Source organism: Rattus rattus, chromosome 4 (assembly GCF_011064425.1).
Source record: "Rattus rattus isolate New Zealand chromosome 4, Rrattus_CSIRO_v1, whole genome shotgun sequence".
Taxonomy (NCBI): domain Eukaryota; kingdom Metazoa; phylum Chordata; class Mammalia; order Rodentia; family Muridae; genus Rattus; species Rattus rattus.
In genome coordinates this window covers 40,124,661-40,139,766 of record NC_046157.1, presented here as the reverse complement: position 1 = coordinate 40,139,766, position 15,106 = coordinate 40,124,661, and the positions used below count along the sequence as shown (strand labels likewise).

Sequence of the window (15,106 nt, the reverse complement as noted above, 5' to 3'; positions counted from 1 at the left end):
CTACATGTATGCCACAGCAAGTGTGTGCCCCACACGCATACACACACACATGCACAAAAGTATGATAGATAGATAGATAGATAGATAGATGGATGGATGGATGGATGGATGGATGGATGGATGGATAAGGCAGAGAACAATAAAGGAAGACAGCAGATAAGGTTAACCCATAGCTTCTACACTTGCACAAATAGGAGAGTACATAGACCACACCCACAAGATAATAAATTTCCTTACCCTTTGTAATGTGTTAAATAAACTATCAGGTATAGATTGAAAATGATGTCAGGCTCAATGCCAAAGCTTTGCTTTTAACAAGACTGAACAGCTTTTATTTACATATTTCCGATATACATTAATAATCATATACATTTAACTAAATCTAACAGTGGTGAAAGTAGAACATAGAAAACAATTTCAAATCTTAGTTGCATTGAAATACTTTCGCACTAACTGATGGACATGACCAAGGAATAGCCTTTATGAAGTTATGAGCTGTATATAAATTCACTTTTAAAACTGAAAGCCACACAGCTTTTAAAGCAACGACGACTTTGCAAATGCACACATTCCATATGCAAGATGCATGCAGCTATCACACCTGCTCCTTAACCTTAAAGCCATTTTCAAGGTAAACTGGAATAAGCATTCTAGTATTATATATGTACATCAAGGCACATTCACTTCTTGTGCTTTAGGAATGATTTACATATAATCTATTTTATATCTTAATTATATATTTAAGAAAGCTCCTAATATCCAAAAGCTTAATTTTAGCAATCATAGCTTGAACGATAGTCTTCTAGAGAGATGTGGTATCTCCCCATGGTTACTTTCAAAATCTGAGTATTTGACAACTCAGAGAAGTGAGAAATTTAAAAAAAAAAAATAATAATCAAACACATGAATATAATTTAGTTTTAAAGTATCTTTTCAAATACCTTCATCAATTTGATAGTGCCATAATCAAATTTTTATGTAATATAGTATACTAAAGGCTGCACTGAAGAATTTTCAACATTCTAAAATTACCTAACAATTATATGACATCTGTGTTACCATTATAGATGTGTAGTTGTTCAACAAATTTAAACACACATGATATGAAAGCTAAACGCATCACACTTGACTTCTTCACTACCTTGCTCACACCCTTCAGCAAGAGAAACAGGGTTGACTGGTTTTTCTTCCCTCAGTCAGTGCTACCAAGCAGAAACTTCCCATGACAGTGGTCAACACCTACTCTTTTCTCATGGCCAAGTACTTGCCTTGAGGAGATAGTATAGTAAGGCTCTAACGGCATCTCATGCATTTTAATGGTATTTTAAAGTTAGCTTTGCATATGGCTCTCCCATACAGATAAATAAATTATACAAACTTGATTACAACACAGAACTCATTTAAGTGCTTTAAGATAGAATAGATTCTTGACTTAGAAGCAGTTAAAATAAATAGTAAGTCAAGAATCATAGCTCTAAAGCATTTTTTAAATGTAATATATTTATGCATCTTACGGATATGCTTTTTATATTAGAATTTTTAAATCCACAAACAGCAACTAGTCACAGAACCTCTGTATTTTAAAAAGACAACAGAAGAAACGCTAACTGCAGCCTTTTAAATTCAAAATATGTAATAAAATAAAGTCAAAATATAAATGAAACTGCACATCTTTAAATTTAGCACAGTTATTTATAAACATTAATTCATAAAAGGCATACCATGATCAACTACTTCCATCCGACAGATTTTTGTTTTCAATTTCTTTACAGAAAGTGGACTTTCCTGCAGAACCACTGGCCAGACAAGTGATGTCACCAACAGGCCAGAGTTCTCCATCTGAGGTCCGCGCGGAGGCGACATGAACTGTAAACATGTGCGTCCTCTGTGAGCCCACGGGTGGGCCTGTGTGGGACTGCGGCCTTCACTGCGCTTCTGGCATATGGGCCACCTCCACCTCAACAGTCTGGATGGCCTCTGCCACTTCAGACAGCTTCTGCCCTTGCTGCTGCGCCAGCACGTAGTTCACCACTTGCATGATGCTTTGGTCAGAGAGGGTCGACACCGATGGACACTCCTCCGTAGCTGCCACAGCTTCGAGAACTTCCATAGTCTCTCCTGTCACCAGCACAGTCTCGAGCTCTTGCGGCCCGCTGCTCTCCTGTTCCTGCATGTCTGCAGTTAGGATGCTCACAGCGTGCTCCACTTGCGTTCCCTGGTTATGAAACTGCAGAGTGTCTTTCTCAAGCATAATTTTGCAAGGCACATAGTCTCTGTGGAATTTAGTCATATGCTTACGAAGTGTTCGAGCATCTATGTAGGCTTCACTACATACAGGACACACATAGGGCCGTTCACCAGTATGTGTTCGGACATGACGTTTTAATGATCGGGCATCAGCCCACGCTACTCCACATGTTAAGCACTCAAACGGTTTAACACCTATCAAAAAAAAAAATATATATATATATATATATATATATATATATATATATAAATATAAAAAGAAACACAAGTGTGGGGTAAGGACCAAAATCACACACACACACACACACACACACACACACACACACACACACACACACACACACACACACGAAGATGGAATTCACTTTTCTGACTGTCATTTTAGTTGCATCTAATTTTCAATGGTCTAACCAAGGTTTTGCACTATACTCTCTCTACAGGTGTTCTCCTAACAGAAGTTACTGCTCAACAGCTGTGAGTCTATCACAACCTTACTCTTTCACTGCAGTCTTACATTCCTAGGATAGGAGTCTCTAAAGAATTAAGTTCTCAGACTAAGTATTATTTCTGTTACTTAAATAAATCTTTCAAGATACAAGATTAATCTACGAAGAAAGTAGTGCGTTAACAGGCAAAAGAACTGACAAAATAAGAGGGCTCCTTGGCTCTTCTTCTATCAGATAGATAGACACACTACCTTCGTGGTTGTTCATATGTCTCCTGTACTCTCTCAGCTGAGTGAACTTCCTTCCACACTGATCGCACACCCGTTCCAGGTTTTGCTTTGCTCTTCCTTTCTTCCCATGGGTGGCCTTCTTTACGTGTCTTCTGAATAAAGCTTTTTCATAAAACTCTTTGCCGCATATATTACACCTAAAATAGAAGGCCCAAATTATTTTTCCCCAAAGTAATAATTGGCCATGAGAGTCAAGTGAGAGTAGGTGTTTGCATTGGGTTTAGAGCCTTCTGAGTCACTCACCGGTAGGGCTCAGTGACAGAATGGGACTTCACGTGGGAATACCAATCTTTCTTCCAGCTGTAGCACTTATCACAAAACTGGCACTGGAACGGCTTCACGCCGAGGTGCTTATTCATATGCTGGCGCAGGTCTCTAGCTTCAAAGAAACTTTTCTCACATCTGTAATAAAGTTTAAGTATCCAACTGAATCATCTTTAAGTTGTTTCTTTCTTTTTTTTTTTTTCGGAGCTGGGAACCGAACCCAGGGCCTTGCGCTTCCTAGGCAAGCGCTCTACCACTGAGCTAAATCCCCAACCCCCTGAATCATCTTTAAAACAAGTCTCCAAGAATTCACTATATTTTTGTTTTTGAAGCTTCACAAAATTATTCCAAATTTAAACATCATAGAAAGAGATCCAATGTTCAGTCTTGCATCAAAGATGCAAGGTTTAAGTTCTCTTTAGAACACTCAAAATGCTTGGGAAGGCTTCATGCATAGTTCCCAAAAGTTATCACAAAGTGATTTACTGTCCACTTCTCTTCTGCTCCCTCTCGTTGCATCCCCTCAACCCCTTTCTCTTTGGGCCATGTTGGGAAGGTAGGCTCCATCATTGACACTAGGAATGAAGCAATGATTCAGGCCTGATCAATGACAGTAACAGCATTCCCTTGGTAGCAGCAATCAGCTTAGGGATGCCAAATGACTTAACTGGATCCAATCAGAGGGAAACACGGGACTTTTACAGGAACTACCAGGAAAGACTCTTGACAGTTTGGAAGCTGAGAGGATGAGGAGTTGAAAGCACTGCCAGACTTTGTCCATACGGAGCCTGAGAGAGACCAGATACTAATCAATCTGAATCAGGGTAGACTACAGCACGCAGGCCTCCAGACTTGCCTTTTTATTCAAGACAGTTAGGTTGGATTTTCTTTCACATGTAACAGCAACAACAAAAAGTACTAACAAAAAACTGTACCTGGGGCCAGGTGCTGGTGACACACACCATTAGTCCCAGCACTTTGGGGACAAAGGCAGGCAGATCTCTATAAGTTCAAGGCCAGCCTGGTCTACATAAAGTTTTGGGACTTCCAAAGCTATTTAGACTCAGTTCAAAAAAAAAAAAAGAAAAATTCCACCCTATATTTGGGTTGTGTTTTTTTGTTTGTTTGTTTTTTTGCTTTGTTTTGAAATAGTTTCACTTTGTAGCCCAAGCATGTCTCCAATATGCGATTTTCCTGCCTCAGCTCAAGTACTGGAGTTACAGACATGTGCTACCATGGCCAATGTTGACTTTACAATAAAACTATTTATAGTCAAACAAGCAAATGTAGCAGAGAAGGAAATGGCAAAAACCTATTTGTTCATAAAGTTGTAGATCGCTTGGGAGTCTAGGAACTTATCACAAGTATGTACCGCATCTGGGTGTGTTGGCATACCCTTTAATCCCAGCATCCTGAAGGCGAGCAGATCTCTTTCACAAGTTCCAGGCCAGCCTGAATTACCCATAGAGTTCTAGACCAGCCAGGGCTTGTATAGTGAAATCCTGTGCCAAAAAACAATGGCTTTGGAGAGCCAGGACTAAATAGAAAGACCCTGTCTCAAGAAATAACAAACAAAACCAGAAAGACAAAATAAAAGCTTCTGAGGGCAGCCAACTGCTAAAGCGAGACGGGCACCTACTAGGGTTGCAGAGCCAGCTCAGCAGCTGCGACCACAGAGGACTCAGGGACACATCCCCAGCACCCACAGGGCAGCTCACAACTGCCTCCAAATCCAGTCCCAGAGAACCCAACATCTTCTGGCCTCAGCATGCACCAGGCACAGTCAAGGTGCACTCATGTACACGCAGGCAAACACCTATACACATAAAATAAAAACAAATAAATCTCTACTAAAAACAATTACTGTCTAAGGTAATTTTTTTTGTGGCATTTTGAACTTACTCTGACTTCCTAGTACAAAGAGCACCCTCAGCTGAAGATCTAGAGCTGCTTTGTTTGTTTGTTTTGTGCTCTTTGTGGCTTGTTTTGGAGAAAGAGTCTCACTATGTAGCCCTGCCGTCCTAGAACATACAGAGACCCCATGACTAAAAGCAAGCACACCACATTTATTTGCCTATTGGACGGCTCAGTGAAGAAGCCCATCTTTCCATTATATCCCAACCTTTGTATAGCTGTGTGTTTGGAGTAGAACTGTTTGTTGAGAACATTTAAACCCAAATAGATTAGTCAGTGTCACTTAAGGGCAAGGAATACAGGGGTTGGGGATTTAGCTCAGTGGTAGAGCACTTGCCTAGCAAGCGCAAGGCGCTGGGTTCAGTCCCCAGCTCCGAAATAGAAAAAAAAAAAAGGGGGCAAGGAATACAATTTGTTGAAATGTAAACATCAAAAGCATGAGAATGAGATACTCTGAGGAATAAGAACTTAGAAAATTCTTCACCTCTTTCTGGGAATCAAGATACATAAATCCATAAAGCTGAAAATGCACTGAGATACAATCTACAAAGACCCTGTACTGTCTCTATCACTGGTTGGCCTGTGTCTGCACAACCTGCTAGTGAACACTCAGAAGCTGACAGACTATTAGGGTAAGTGCTGGAAGGATTCAGGAATTAGTGATCTTATTTTAACACAATTATGAATGTATTAAACCTCCAGCCTTGTGGTGACGGCACACGCCTTTAACCTCAGCACTCAGGAGGCAGGGGCAGGAAGATCTCTGAGAGTTTTGAGGCCAGAATGAGTTCTAGGGCAGCTAGAGCTGTTACACAGAGAAACAAAACAAAAGTAAACAAACAACAAAAAACCCTTTACGGTGATTAGTTTTTCATTTTATGAACTTAACTTTAATTTTTTAAAAATGGTAGGTAGTCTTGGAAAGTGAAAAGAGAAGAAGAGTCCTAAGGAAAGAGAAGGAACACAGCAATGTGCAAGGGACCAACTACAAAGGAGCTCTGCTGGCTGTAGGCTCTCTCTCCTTTAGTCTCCACCTCTAGGTAGGACCTTGCAAAGCCTTTAAATCACTGTTTAAAAAAATCTCTTAAAACATCAGCAAGAGCTAAGTGGACTGATGACTCAGTAAACTGAAATTACAGCTTAATGTTATCTTTGAATGTTTTCTTGTAAAGAATCAATGTTGAGGTTACATAGGGAGACTACACAGTAAATACAGATACTCACTGAGTGCAGTGATAGCCTCGAACCTCGGGCTTCGGCTGGTGTTTCTTAAGGTGCTTGCTAAGTCCAGAGCCCCTGTGGAAAGACTTTCCACAGACTGAGCAAAAGTACTTGGACTCTCCTGTAAGAAAGTGAAAAGCCATGTTATAAATACAGTAATTAGGTCATCTTTTCAACCTAATTCATTACATTTCTGCTGTAGTGCTTTGATCTAATAAAGCTGTCTGTATTCAAATGCTAATGCAGGCTTCTCAAGATGTGGTCGCTCCCAGAGCACCAAGTGATACTGTGTGAACCTTGCTCCCTAACTTAACTGGCCAATAAAAGGTTAGAGCATGTGACTAGGCAGCAGGGGACTCGAGGATCAAGGGAGAGGAGCGAGAAGAAGATGGAGATGGAAGCGACTACAATGAGAGGAGGAGACTATGATTATGAGACCAGGAGAAATGGCAAGCAACAAGGGATGAGTTAGTATAGCGCTAAGCCCAATCTAGGCTTCCAGTTTGTCAACAAAATACGTGGATTGTGTGTCTTTTATACGGGCTGGCTAGAATTATGAATTCTTTCCACATTCTGCAGTTAAATTTCATCAAAACAAAACAGTAACATTTTTACAAAAACCTGGGAAACTTATTTTCTTTACCCTTTCAAAACTATCAAGATATATTTAAAATGTTGTGGCAGTTTTCCGTCACTGAGATGAATGGCTTTGCAGGTGAGAGCTGAGTTACAGCAGTCACATGATTCCTAGGCATAGGAGAGAGAGAATGAGGAAGAGGACAGGAGCTGGATGAGCTCAGGAGATGAGGAGGTGGTAACAGGAGAAGCATTCAAAGGAGACGTGGAGGGTACTCTCTAGACCAGGAGACATGCCTTCCTGCAGACTATTACTCGTTCTCTTCACCTTTGCCCAGTCTGTCCTTCCCATTCATGCAGGGTGGGAATCCCATATTTGTGGCAGCTCTCCTGACACAGTTGACAGAAACAGAAAATTGGGACCAAGAGTAGAGTCAGTGCTATGACTACCTGATGATGTATGTGGTTTAGAAGTTTTGGAGGCATGGTGGTGCATGCCTTTAATCCCAGGACTTGAGAGGTAGAGGCAGGAGGATCTCTGAATTCTAGGCCAGCCTGGACTACAGCCTAAGTTCCAGAAGAGCTAGGACGCAACACAATTATACTAGTCAAGGTCACTGTGCAAGAATACGGCAGGCCTGAGACTACGGACTACAATGGTCATAGAGTTAGCTGTAAGTTCTGCAGCACTGGCCATTCCTACACACTTGCTTTACAGCACACCTGAGCACAGGTATGTGAGGTTCAGAGGGTAAAGCACCTTATATCACACACATGATGGAGGAACTGAACTGACTCCTGAGTTATCCTCTGATCTCTACACACACCACAGCACCCATACACAAATAAACACATGCACAGACACACACAGAATAAGCAAAAATTTCAAAGAACAGTTTTATAAAAAGACAAATCAGAAACTGTATTTAAGAAAACTTTAAAAGTTTACTATTCACTGATGATTGACTACATTAACTTATGAGCATCTGAATTACTTCTACTTTGGTGTTGAAATTTGAGCCAAGGCCTAGTTATATAGACCAGACTTGCCTAGAACTTATATGAAGCCCAAGCTGGCTTTGAACTCATCATCCTCCTGCCTAGTGGTCCCATGTTTTGGGAATATAGTGTTACATAATACTAAATTAAGATTATAAAATGTAACTATGTTGATGCTTCTTTTGATTACCTGTGTGAATACTCATGTGTTCCTGAAGACTCCGTTTGGTGACAAAGGACTTGATGCATAGCTCACACTGAAACTGCTTTTGGGACTGATGCAGACTTTGATGCAATTTTAGACCATGCTTATAGATAAAAGTTTTTCCACACACCTGAGACAGAAATGTTTAAGGCAGCAAAACAAAAACGATTTAATTCCTGGTAACTGTGAACAAACTATTATTGTTATAGAAACATTAGACGAAGCCACAAATACCAAGGACCCTAGCTAGTTGGGTTTTCATTCAGTACAGCCGCCACTTTTCTGAAAGCATGCACAACAGTAGGCAAAACCATTGCACAATCCCTGCCTCTCTCTAAATACCTATCTTAGAGAGGGAAATAAAAGCTCAATTAAGAGCGCTTCTAATCTTACAAAACATCACATAAAATAGTTCTCCCCAAACTCTGGATAAGAACTGACTATGTCAGTTTCCCCAATCCACTGGGGAGTTTTTCTTGTTGAACACAATGAATGCAGCAACGTCAGTACCTCTGAGAGACTTCACTCTTATTTTTATATTTATTTTCCGTGGAACACCCATTTTAAGTAGTGTTACACTGAAGATCAGAGGTTCGACTAATACTTAAGTGTTTAAATTTATGAGTAGGCAATTCTTAGAGCTTAAACTCAAAAATAAGAAGAGCACAGTGATGACGATCAAAATAAAACAAAAAGAAAACAGACTGCCCATGAGCTAATGATCATTACTAAATACTCATACAGTAAGATGCTTTTAAAAAAAAAAAAAAAGACCTGTTTGTCTGGGCAGTGATGGTATGCACCTTTAACCCTTTAAATCCAGTACTTGAGAGGCAGAGGCAGGCAATCTCTGAGTTTGAGGACAGCCTGGTCTACAAGGTGAGTTCCAGGACAGCCAAAGCTACACAGAGAAACCCTGTCTTGAAAAAACAAAAGAGAGAGAGGAAAAAAAAACAAAAAAACAAAAGAGAGGTCATGGAGCTGAGAGGAGACTGCGGTCATTTCCTAGACTGACAGAACTTCTTCTAACTATTCTAGATACCTATCCTATTTCTGTGGGTAAGTGGAGCTTCTTTTCCCGTCAGATGGATGCTATTTCAGACATCCTAAACAGGTAGGTCAAAATGAAGAGAAAACATGACTGCGGGTTCCCAACCACAACTGAAAACTCTCAGAAAAGGGGAGGGTGAGACTGTGAACACCAGTGGACCAGGATATCCACTCTGCAATGCTGTCTTCTCCATCTATCAGGAAGGAGCACCCATGGACTCTCAACAATAGTTTCCTGAACAATACAATTACCTTCACAGTGACAACATCAACTGATGAGCCAAAAAATAGACAGGGAAATTCCATATGGTTGCACCCCTAGATCCAGAGCTACGGGCGGTCAGTCGCTGCTGGGAGAGGGAGCCTCGGTCTCCTCCAAAAACAAGCTCCACATAAAGTGCCCAATCCCCAGTGGCCAGGCCTGGACACATTTATGTATGTATGAGCAAAAATAAATGGACCCAGGAGGTGTGTGTGTACATGTACATATGCTTATAAACAAAACATAAGCATATGTACAAGAAGCATGTGCAACAAGAATTAAAGAATCAATCGTAGATGAGGGGTTGCAGAGAAGTTAGAGACAGGAGCAGGAAGGGCAGAAGTGATGTACTCATGTATGAAGTTCTAAAAATATGTAACAACAAAACTGTATGGGTTCCACAAGTGTCTGATGACTAAAACAGACTGCCCAGCTTAGATGCAAGGCTGCTGTGCTGAAGGTACGACTCACACGCTTCCACGTTCCAAAAGGCCAAAGCTGGATAATCACAGGCGCTGGATTCATTGACCAAGGTTTGGGTTTTACTTACCCTGACTTCTCAGGAACAGCAGAGACCACTTAGGAAGGTCTTTTCTGAGCAGCATCTGCCTAGGCCACACATTCTCTCTACAGTTATTTCTACTAAAGGCTAAGCGGATGACTGCAATGATGAATAGCTCTTCTCACCAAAATTGTCAATTATAACTTCAGACAGCAAATTAAAGACTACAACAGGGAGTCACACGTAGTGTAGGCAACAAAGCAAAGATGAATTCCCTGACATTTTACAGACTTGGAGACATCAGTTTGTATATACAAAACCCCACCTCATCACTTCAGTGAATTTCCAATCTTATTAAGTAACCCAAGTAAACAGGTCTTTACCTGGCATGCGTGCGGCTTTACACCCGTGTGCTTCAGCATATGTATGCGGAGAGAGTACAGTTTAGGCAGTGTCCTTCCACAGATAGAACATATAAACTCTCTCTTGGTTCGTCCCTTCTCAGACGATGCTCCTGACGCCTCGTTAGATGTGGAATTAGATGAAGATGACGTGGGCGCGTCTTTTCGTGTATGTCGTATAAGGTGTGCTCGTAGTGAGGCACTATACTGAAACTGCTTCTTACATAACTAAAAAAGAAAAACAAAAGTTCTTTCTATATAAAATATTAAGTGAAACTCAATGCACATTTCAATTTTCCAATTCTGGTTATAATTATAAAAATAGACAAATTCATTGTTTAAAAGACAATATACATAAAAAGCCTACACTTAACATGCATACACAAAGGAAAGCCAAGGGTATATAAAACACTGTCTCAAAACAATAAAGAAAAATTAGAAATAACAACTAAAAAGTACTAGATACCATATTATAAAGATGAAAAGTATAAGACTCCAGAGAGAAGGAAAACCTAAACACAGCACAGGAATATGTACTTTTTAAAAATGATGAAGTTTTAAGAGGGGATATTTTGGAGCAAGCTTGAGTTGGGACTTAGAGGAATAGTAGGGTTTGTATGTTACTTGGGATAGAGGGATTGCCTAATCTGTGCTAGACCCTAGATTTGATCCCTGGCACAACCACCAAAAAAGAACTACATCAGGTCCCGCCCCCGCCGACCCACTACCTGCCACTCCCTACTCCCCCCTACTCGGACTGACAAGTTGGCCAGGCTGTCCCGAGCACCATGTCGGGTTCTTCTAGCGTCGCTGCCATGAAGAAGGTGGTTCAGCAACTCCAGCTAGAGGCCGGGCTCAACCGTGTGACTTGAAACAGTTCTGTCTGCAGAATGCTCAACATGACCCTCTGCTGACTGGAGTGTCTTCAAGTACAAATCCCTTCAGACCCCAGAAAGTCTGCTCCTTTTTGTAGTTATATATCTTGAGGTTTCTCAAACCACTTTTCATGAACCAGTGAATATTCAAGAGAACTAAGTTCGAAGTCTGTATAGAAGCTTCTCTTTAACACGTGCCATATACACAATCTTCTACTTGTCAGTCCTTAACATCTACCTCTCTGGATTTTCATGGATCTCTGTTTCACAAGGTTAAAGTGTTTTATATACACTGGCTGTAGCACACAAAAAAGCAGCATACAAACTTAAAAAAAAAAAAAAAAAACTACATCAGAACACACACAAAGAGTATTAGCAACATACTAATACCAAGAGATTGAGGTGGAAATCAAATAAGGACTAAAGAGAGTAGGAAGGTTAAGACTATGACAGTTGGGGCTGGAGACAATGGCTCAGCCATTAGAAGCACTGGTTGATCTTACAGAGGACCCAGGTGTCATTCCCAGCACCCACATGGCAACTGACCACTGTAACTCCAACCTCAGGAGTTCTTACACCTTCACACAGACACACAGGCAAAATGTCAATGCACATAAAATAAAAATAAGTAATAATTTAAAGACTGTAAGACAGTCTTCAGTCTATCTTGTTGTTACTGGGGTTCAGGGAAGCTCTTACGTGATAAGCTGAGGATATGCATGCATGTATGTATGCATATATGAATGTATGTACACTCACCATAAAAATGTATATATATATAAAAAGAATCAGTCTCTTGACTCATTATCTCCATATTTTCATCTAGAATGAACACTTACTGCCTTGATGTTACACTTACTTGATGTTTCTTTTCTAATACCAAAAGAGTGATATAAGCTGGTCCTCTCCTCACTCCGTGTTAATGATTCCTGTCATCTCACATTGGTAATAGAGTGATGTCACATTAATCAGCTAGTTCATAGAAAATCACTGTTTGTCTGACAGGCTCTCCCTCTGTAGTCTAGTCTGCCTAGAACTTGCATGGAGAGTGCAGGCTCTCCTCCTGCCTTAGAGTCTGAATGCTGGAATCAGAGTCACTATATTTGGATACTGGTGATGAATGCTATCAAATATGGACTCCATGATATACTTTGATCTTTCCTTTTTTATTTTCTGGTTTTGCTTATGTCTCTATTTACCAACTGGTCACTAAAAATCTTCCCCAGTTGTCTACTACGAGATTTAAAACACTTCATTAAAAACAGCACAATGCATTACCTTACTGAAATTCCTGAGAAGGCATTGTGTGTTGATAGCTGCTGCTCGTCCCTACTCGGTATGTAGCTTTCATCCCAGTCACCTCTGCTACTGCCCTAATGCCTTCCCTAAACTCTGCCTAGTTCACCCACTGTCTCTATTTCCTATGCCACGTTCATTAGTGAAACTGCCTGACAGCTGAAGTTTTAATAAGAGAAAACTTTGAAAATCTGCTACATCGGAATATATTTATTCTGACAGGCACGGAGAGCATGACTATGTTTTCTACATGGAATTCATTTCCCTCTATCATTTTAAAAATACTGACTCCTTGTCTTCTAATTTTAATTCTTGCCTTTCTGAATTTCACTCCGTTCATCCACATTCCCAGATGCAAATCGCATAATGCTTTTATACAGGTTTCTTGTCATCCAAAGTTCTGAGCGAAACTGCCTTTTGTCTTTTTTCTGAGACAGAGTCTCTCTCAACTTGCTTCAAATTCACAGAAACCCGTCTGCTGTTTCCTAAGTACTGGGATCTAAGGCAGGTGCTAGCATGCCTAGCTCTGGACTAACATTTACCTTAGACCGTGGCTTCTTTGTTAACAATTTCCTTCTTTTTCCAGGCGGTGGTAGTATACACCTTGAATCCTAGCACTTGGGAGGCAGAGGCAGCATATCTGGATTCGAGGCCAGCCTGGTTCTAAGACAGCTAGAAATAGAGAAATTCTGTCTTGAAAAAGAAAACAAAACAAAGAATTTCCTTCTTTCTGTGGTTCTCTTTTTAAAATTGCATGTAAGAGTGCTCTGTCTGAATGTGTGCCTGCATATCAGTGAAGGATATCAGATCTCATTACAGACGGTTGACAGCTGACATGTGGGTGCTGGGAATTAAACACAGAACTTGTGGAAGAGCAGCCAGCGCTCTTAACTGCCAAGCCATCTCTAACCCTTAAGAATTTCCTTCTTTCTATCCATGCTCTAGAAATATTACCTAAAAACTTAAAAACAATCTAATCTTCCCATTTCTTTCATTCCTGTTTTCTAATTTATTCTTTTGAGACTTTTTTTCAGTTGTACATCCCTTCCTTTCTGAGATACTTGTAACTATCTAGATCTTCCATTTACAATGGGGTCAAATCATTGTAAATCTACCATGCAGTAAAAAGTCTTCAGGTTAGATCACTGCCTATTGGAGACCACATGTATAGTATTAAAACCTGCTGTTTCCTCAGTGTGCTTTTGTCTGCTGGTGTGCATCCAACACTGCCTTCATTACTCCTCCCTTTGTTGTGAACAAAGCACATGACAAAAGTAACTTACGGGAGAAGGGGTGCTAAGCAGCAGCACATAGCCAAGCTCTCAGCTTCCTGACTGTGGACCTCATGTGAGCATACGCTTCCTTCAAACTCTTGCTGCCCTGACTTTCATTACGGACTGTGACACTGTTCTCTTCAACAGTGAGCCAGAATAACCTTCTTCCCTTTTATTAGAGTATTTATCACAGCAAGAGTCTAGAAAATTAACCTATGGAGCACTTATTTCAAGACCCTCTTAAAATGACACAGTATGTATATGCATATACTCCCCAAATCTCTAGATCACTTATCACATGTAGTACTGTGCAAATGCTACATAATTAGTTGTTAGAACACTAATACCAAGAAATAATAAAGAGAACTGTACATATACAGTATTGAGAAAATTATAAACATTTTAAGAAAAAGTTTTATTTATGTGAAGAGTATTATTTTTCCTGCATGTATGCATGTATGCATGTATGCATGTATGTATGTATGTATGTATGTATGTATGTATGTATGCCATGTGTATACCTGGTCCTCCCGAAGTTGTAAGAGTCAGATGCCCTGGAACTGGAGTTAGTTGGGGAAGTTAGCGGGTGGTCCCTAGAGCTATCAATAGAGAGTACTGATGCGACCGACCGCCGTGCTTTCAGTGCCAACCCTAGGCACTGGCTAGCACTATGTTTAGGTCTTTGTTCCTGAACTTCAGACTTCTGTTTACAGAGAAAACATTCTGTCTTGGGGTTAATGCTTTGAGTCCTAACATTGAGGAACTTGAGTAAAGACCTAGAAAAGGTTTCAATATTCCTTTCATTATACACTGTCTTCCCCAGAGTGGTTGGGATACTTTTCACCTCATGGGAAAAGAGATTCCTGACCAAGGGGTGGAAATGCAATCGTTCCTAGTCTCAAAGTAATCAGTACCATCAAGTCTGAGGCTTTTGTTGGTTCTGTGGTACGACTGTGATTGATTCTCAGCTTTATTGGATATCTAGTTCAAATTTACTGAAACACTTTGTACATTTATTGGCAGACAGAATTTAGCTGCCTCTTCTGCAACTTTACCTTTCTGTTTTGTTTTACTTTTTTTTTGAGCTGGGGACCCAACCCAGGACCTTTAAAAACTTTCGGCAAGCGCTCTACCACTGAGCTAAACCCAACCTTGTTTTTACTTTTAAGATGTTTTTACTTGTATGTGCATTGAGTCTTTTGCCTGTATGTATGTGTGTACACTACACATGCCTACAGATGACTGTAGGGTGCTAGGAACCAAAATTCGATCCTCTGTAAGAAC

General features: G+C 40.4%; 1 protein-coding gene and 1 pseudogene across 1 annotated transcript in view; one reads left to right on the top strand and one right to left on the bottom strand.

Annotated features, from left to right (window-relative positions):
* Nucleotides 1-304: 304 nt before the first annotated feature.
* The window catches only part of Zbtb11 (zinc finger and BTB domain containing 11), a 35,851-nt gene continuing 21,049 nt past the window's right edge, over nucleotides 305-15,106 (bottom strand). The window contains exons 6-11 of the mRNA XM_032900297.1: nucleotides 10,360-10,605; nucleotides 8,148-8,292; nucleotides 6,386-6,503; nucleotides 3,227-3,385; nucleotides 2,945-3,120; nucleotides 305-2,442 (exon numbers count right to left, since the gene is read on the bottom strand). Coding sequence (XP_032756188.1) covers nucleotides 1,925-2,442; nucleotides 2,945-3,120; nucleotides 3,227-3,385; nucleotides 6,386-6,503; nucleotides 8,148-8,292; nucleotides 10,360-10,605 — 1,362 coding nt within the window. The 3' untranslated portion in view covers nucleotides 305-1,924. The remainder of the gene's footprint in view (nucleotides 2,443-2,944; nucleotides 3,121-3,226; nucleotides 3,386-6,385; nucleotides 6,504-8,147; nucleotides 8,293-10,359; nucleotides 10,606-15,106) is intronic.
* On the top strand, nucleotides 11,128-11,408 carry LOC116898898 (annotated as a pseudogene).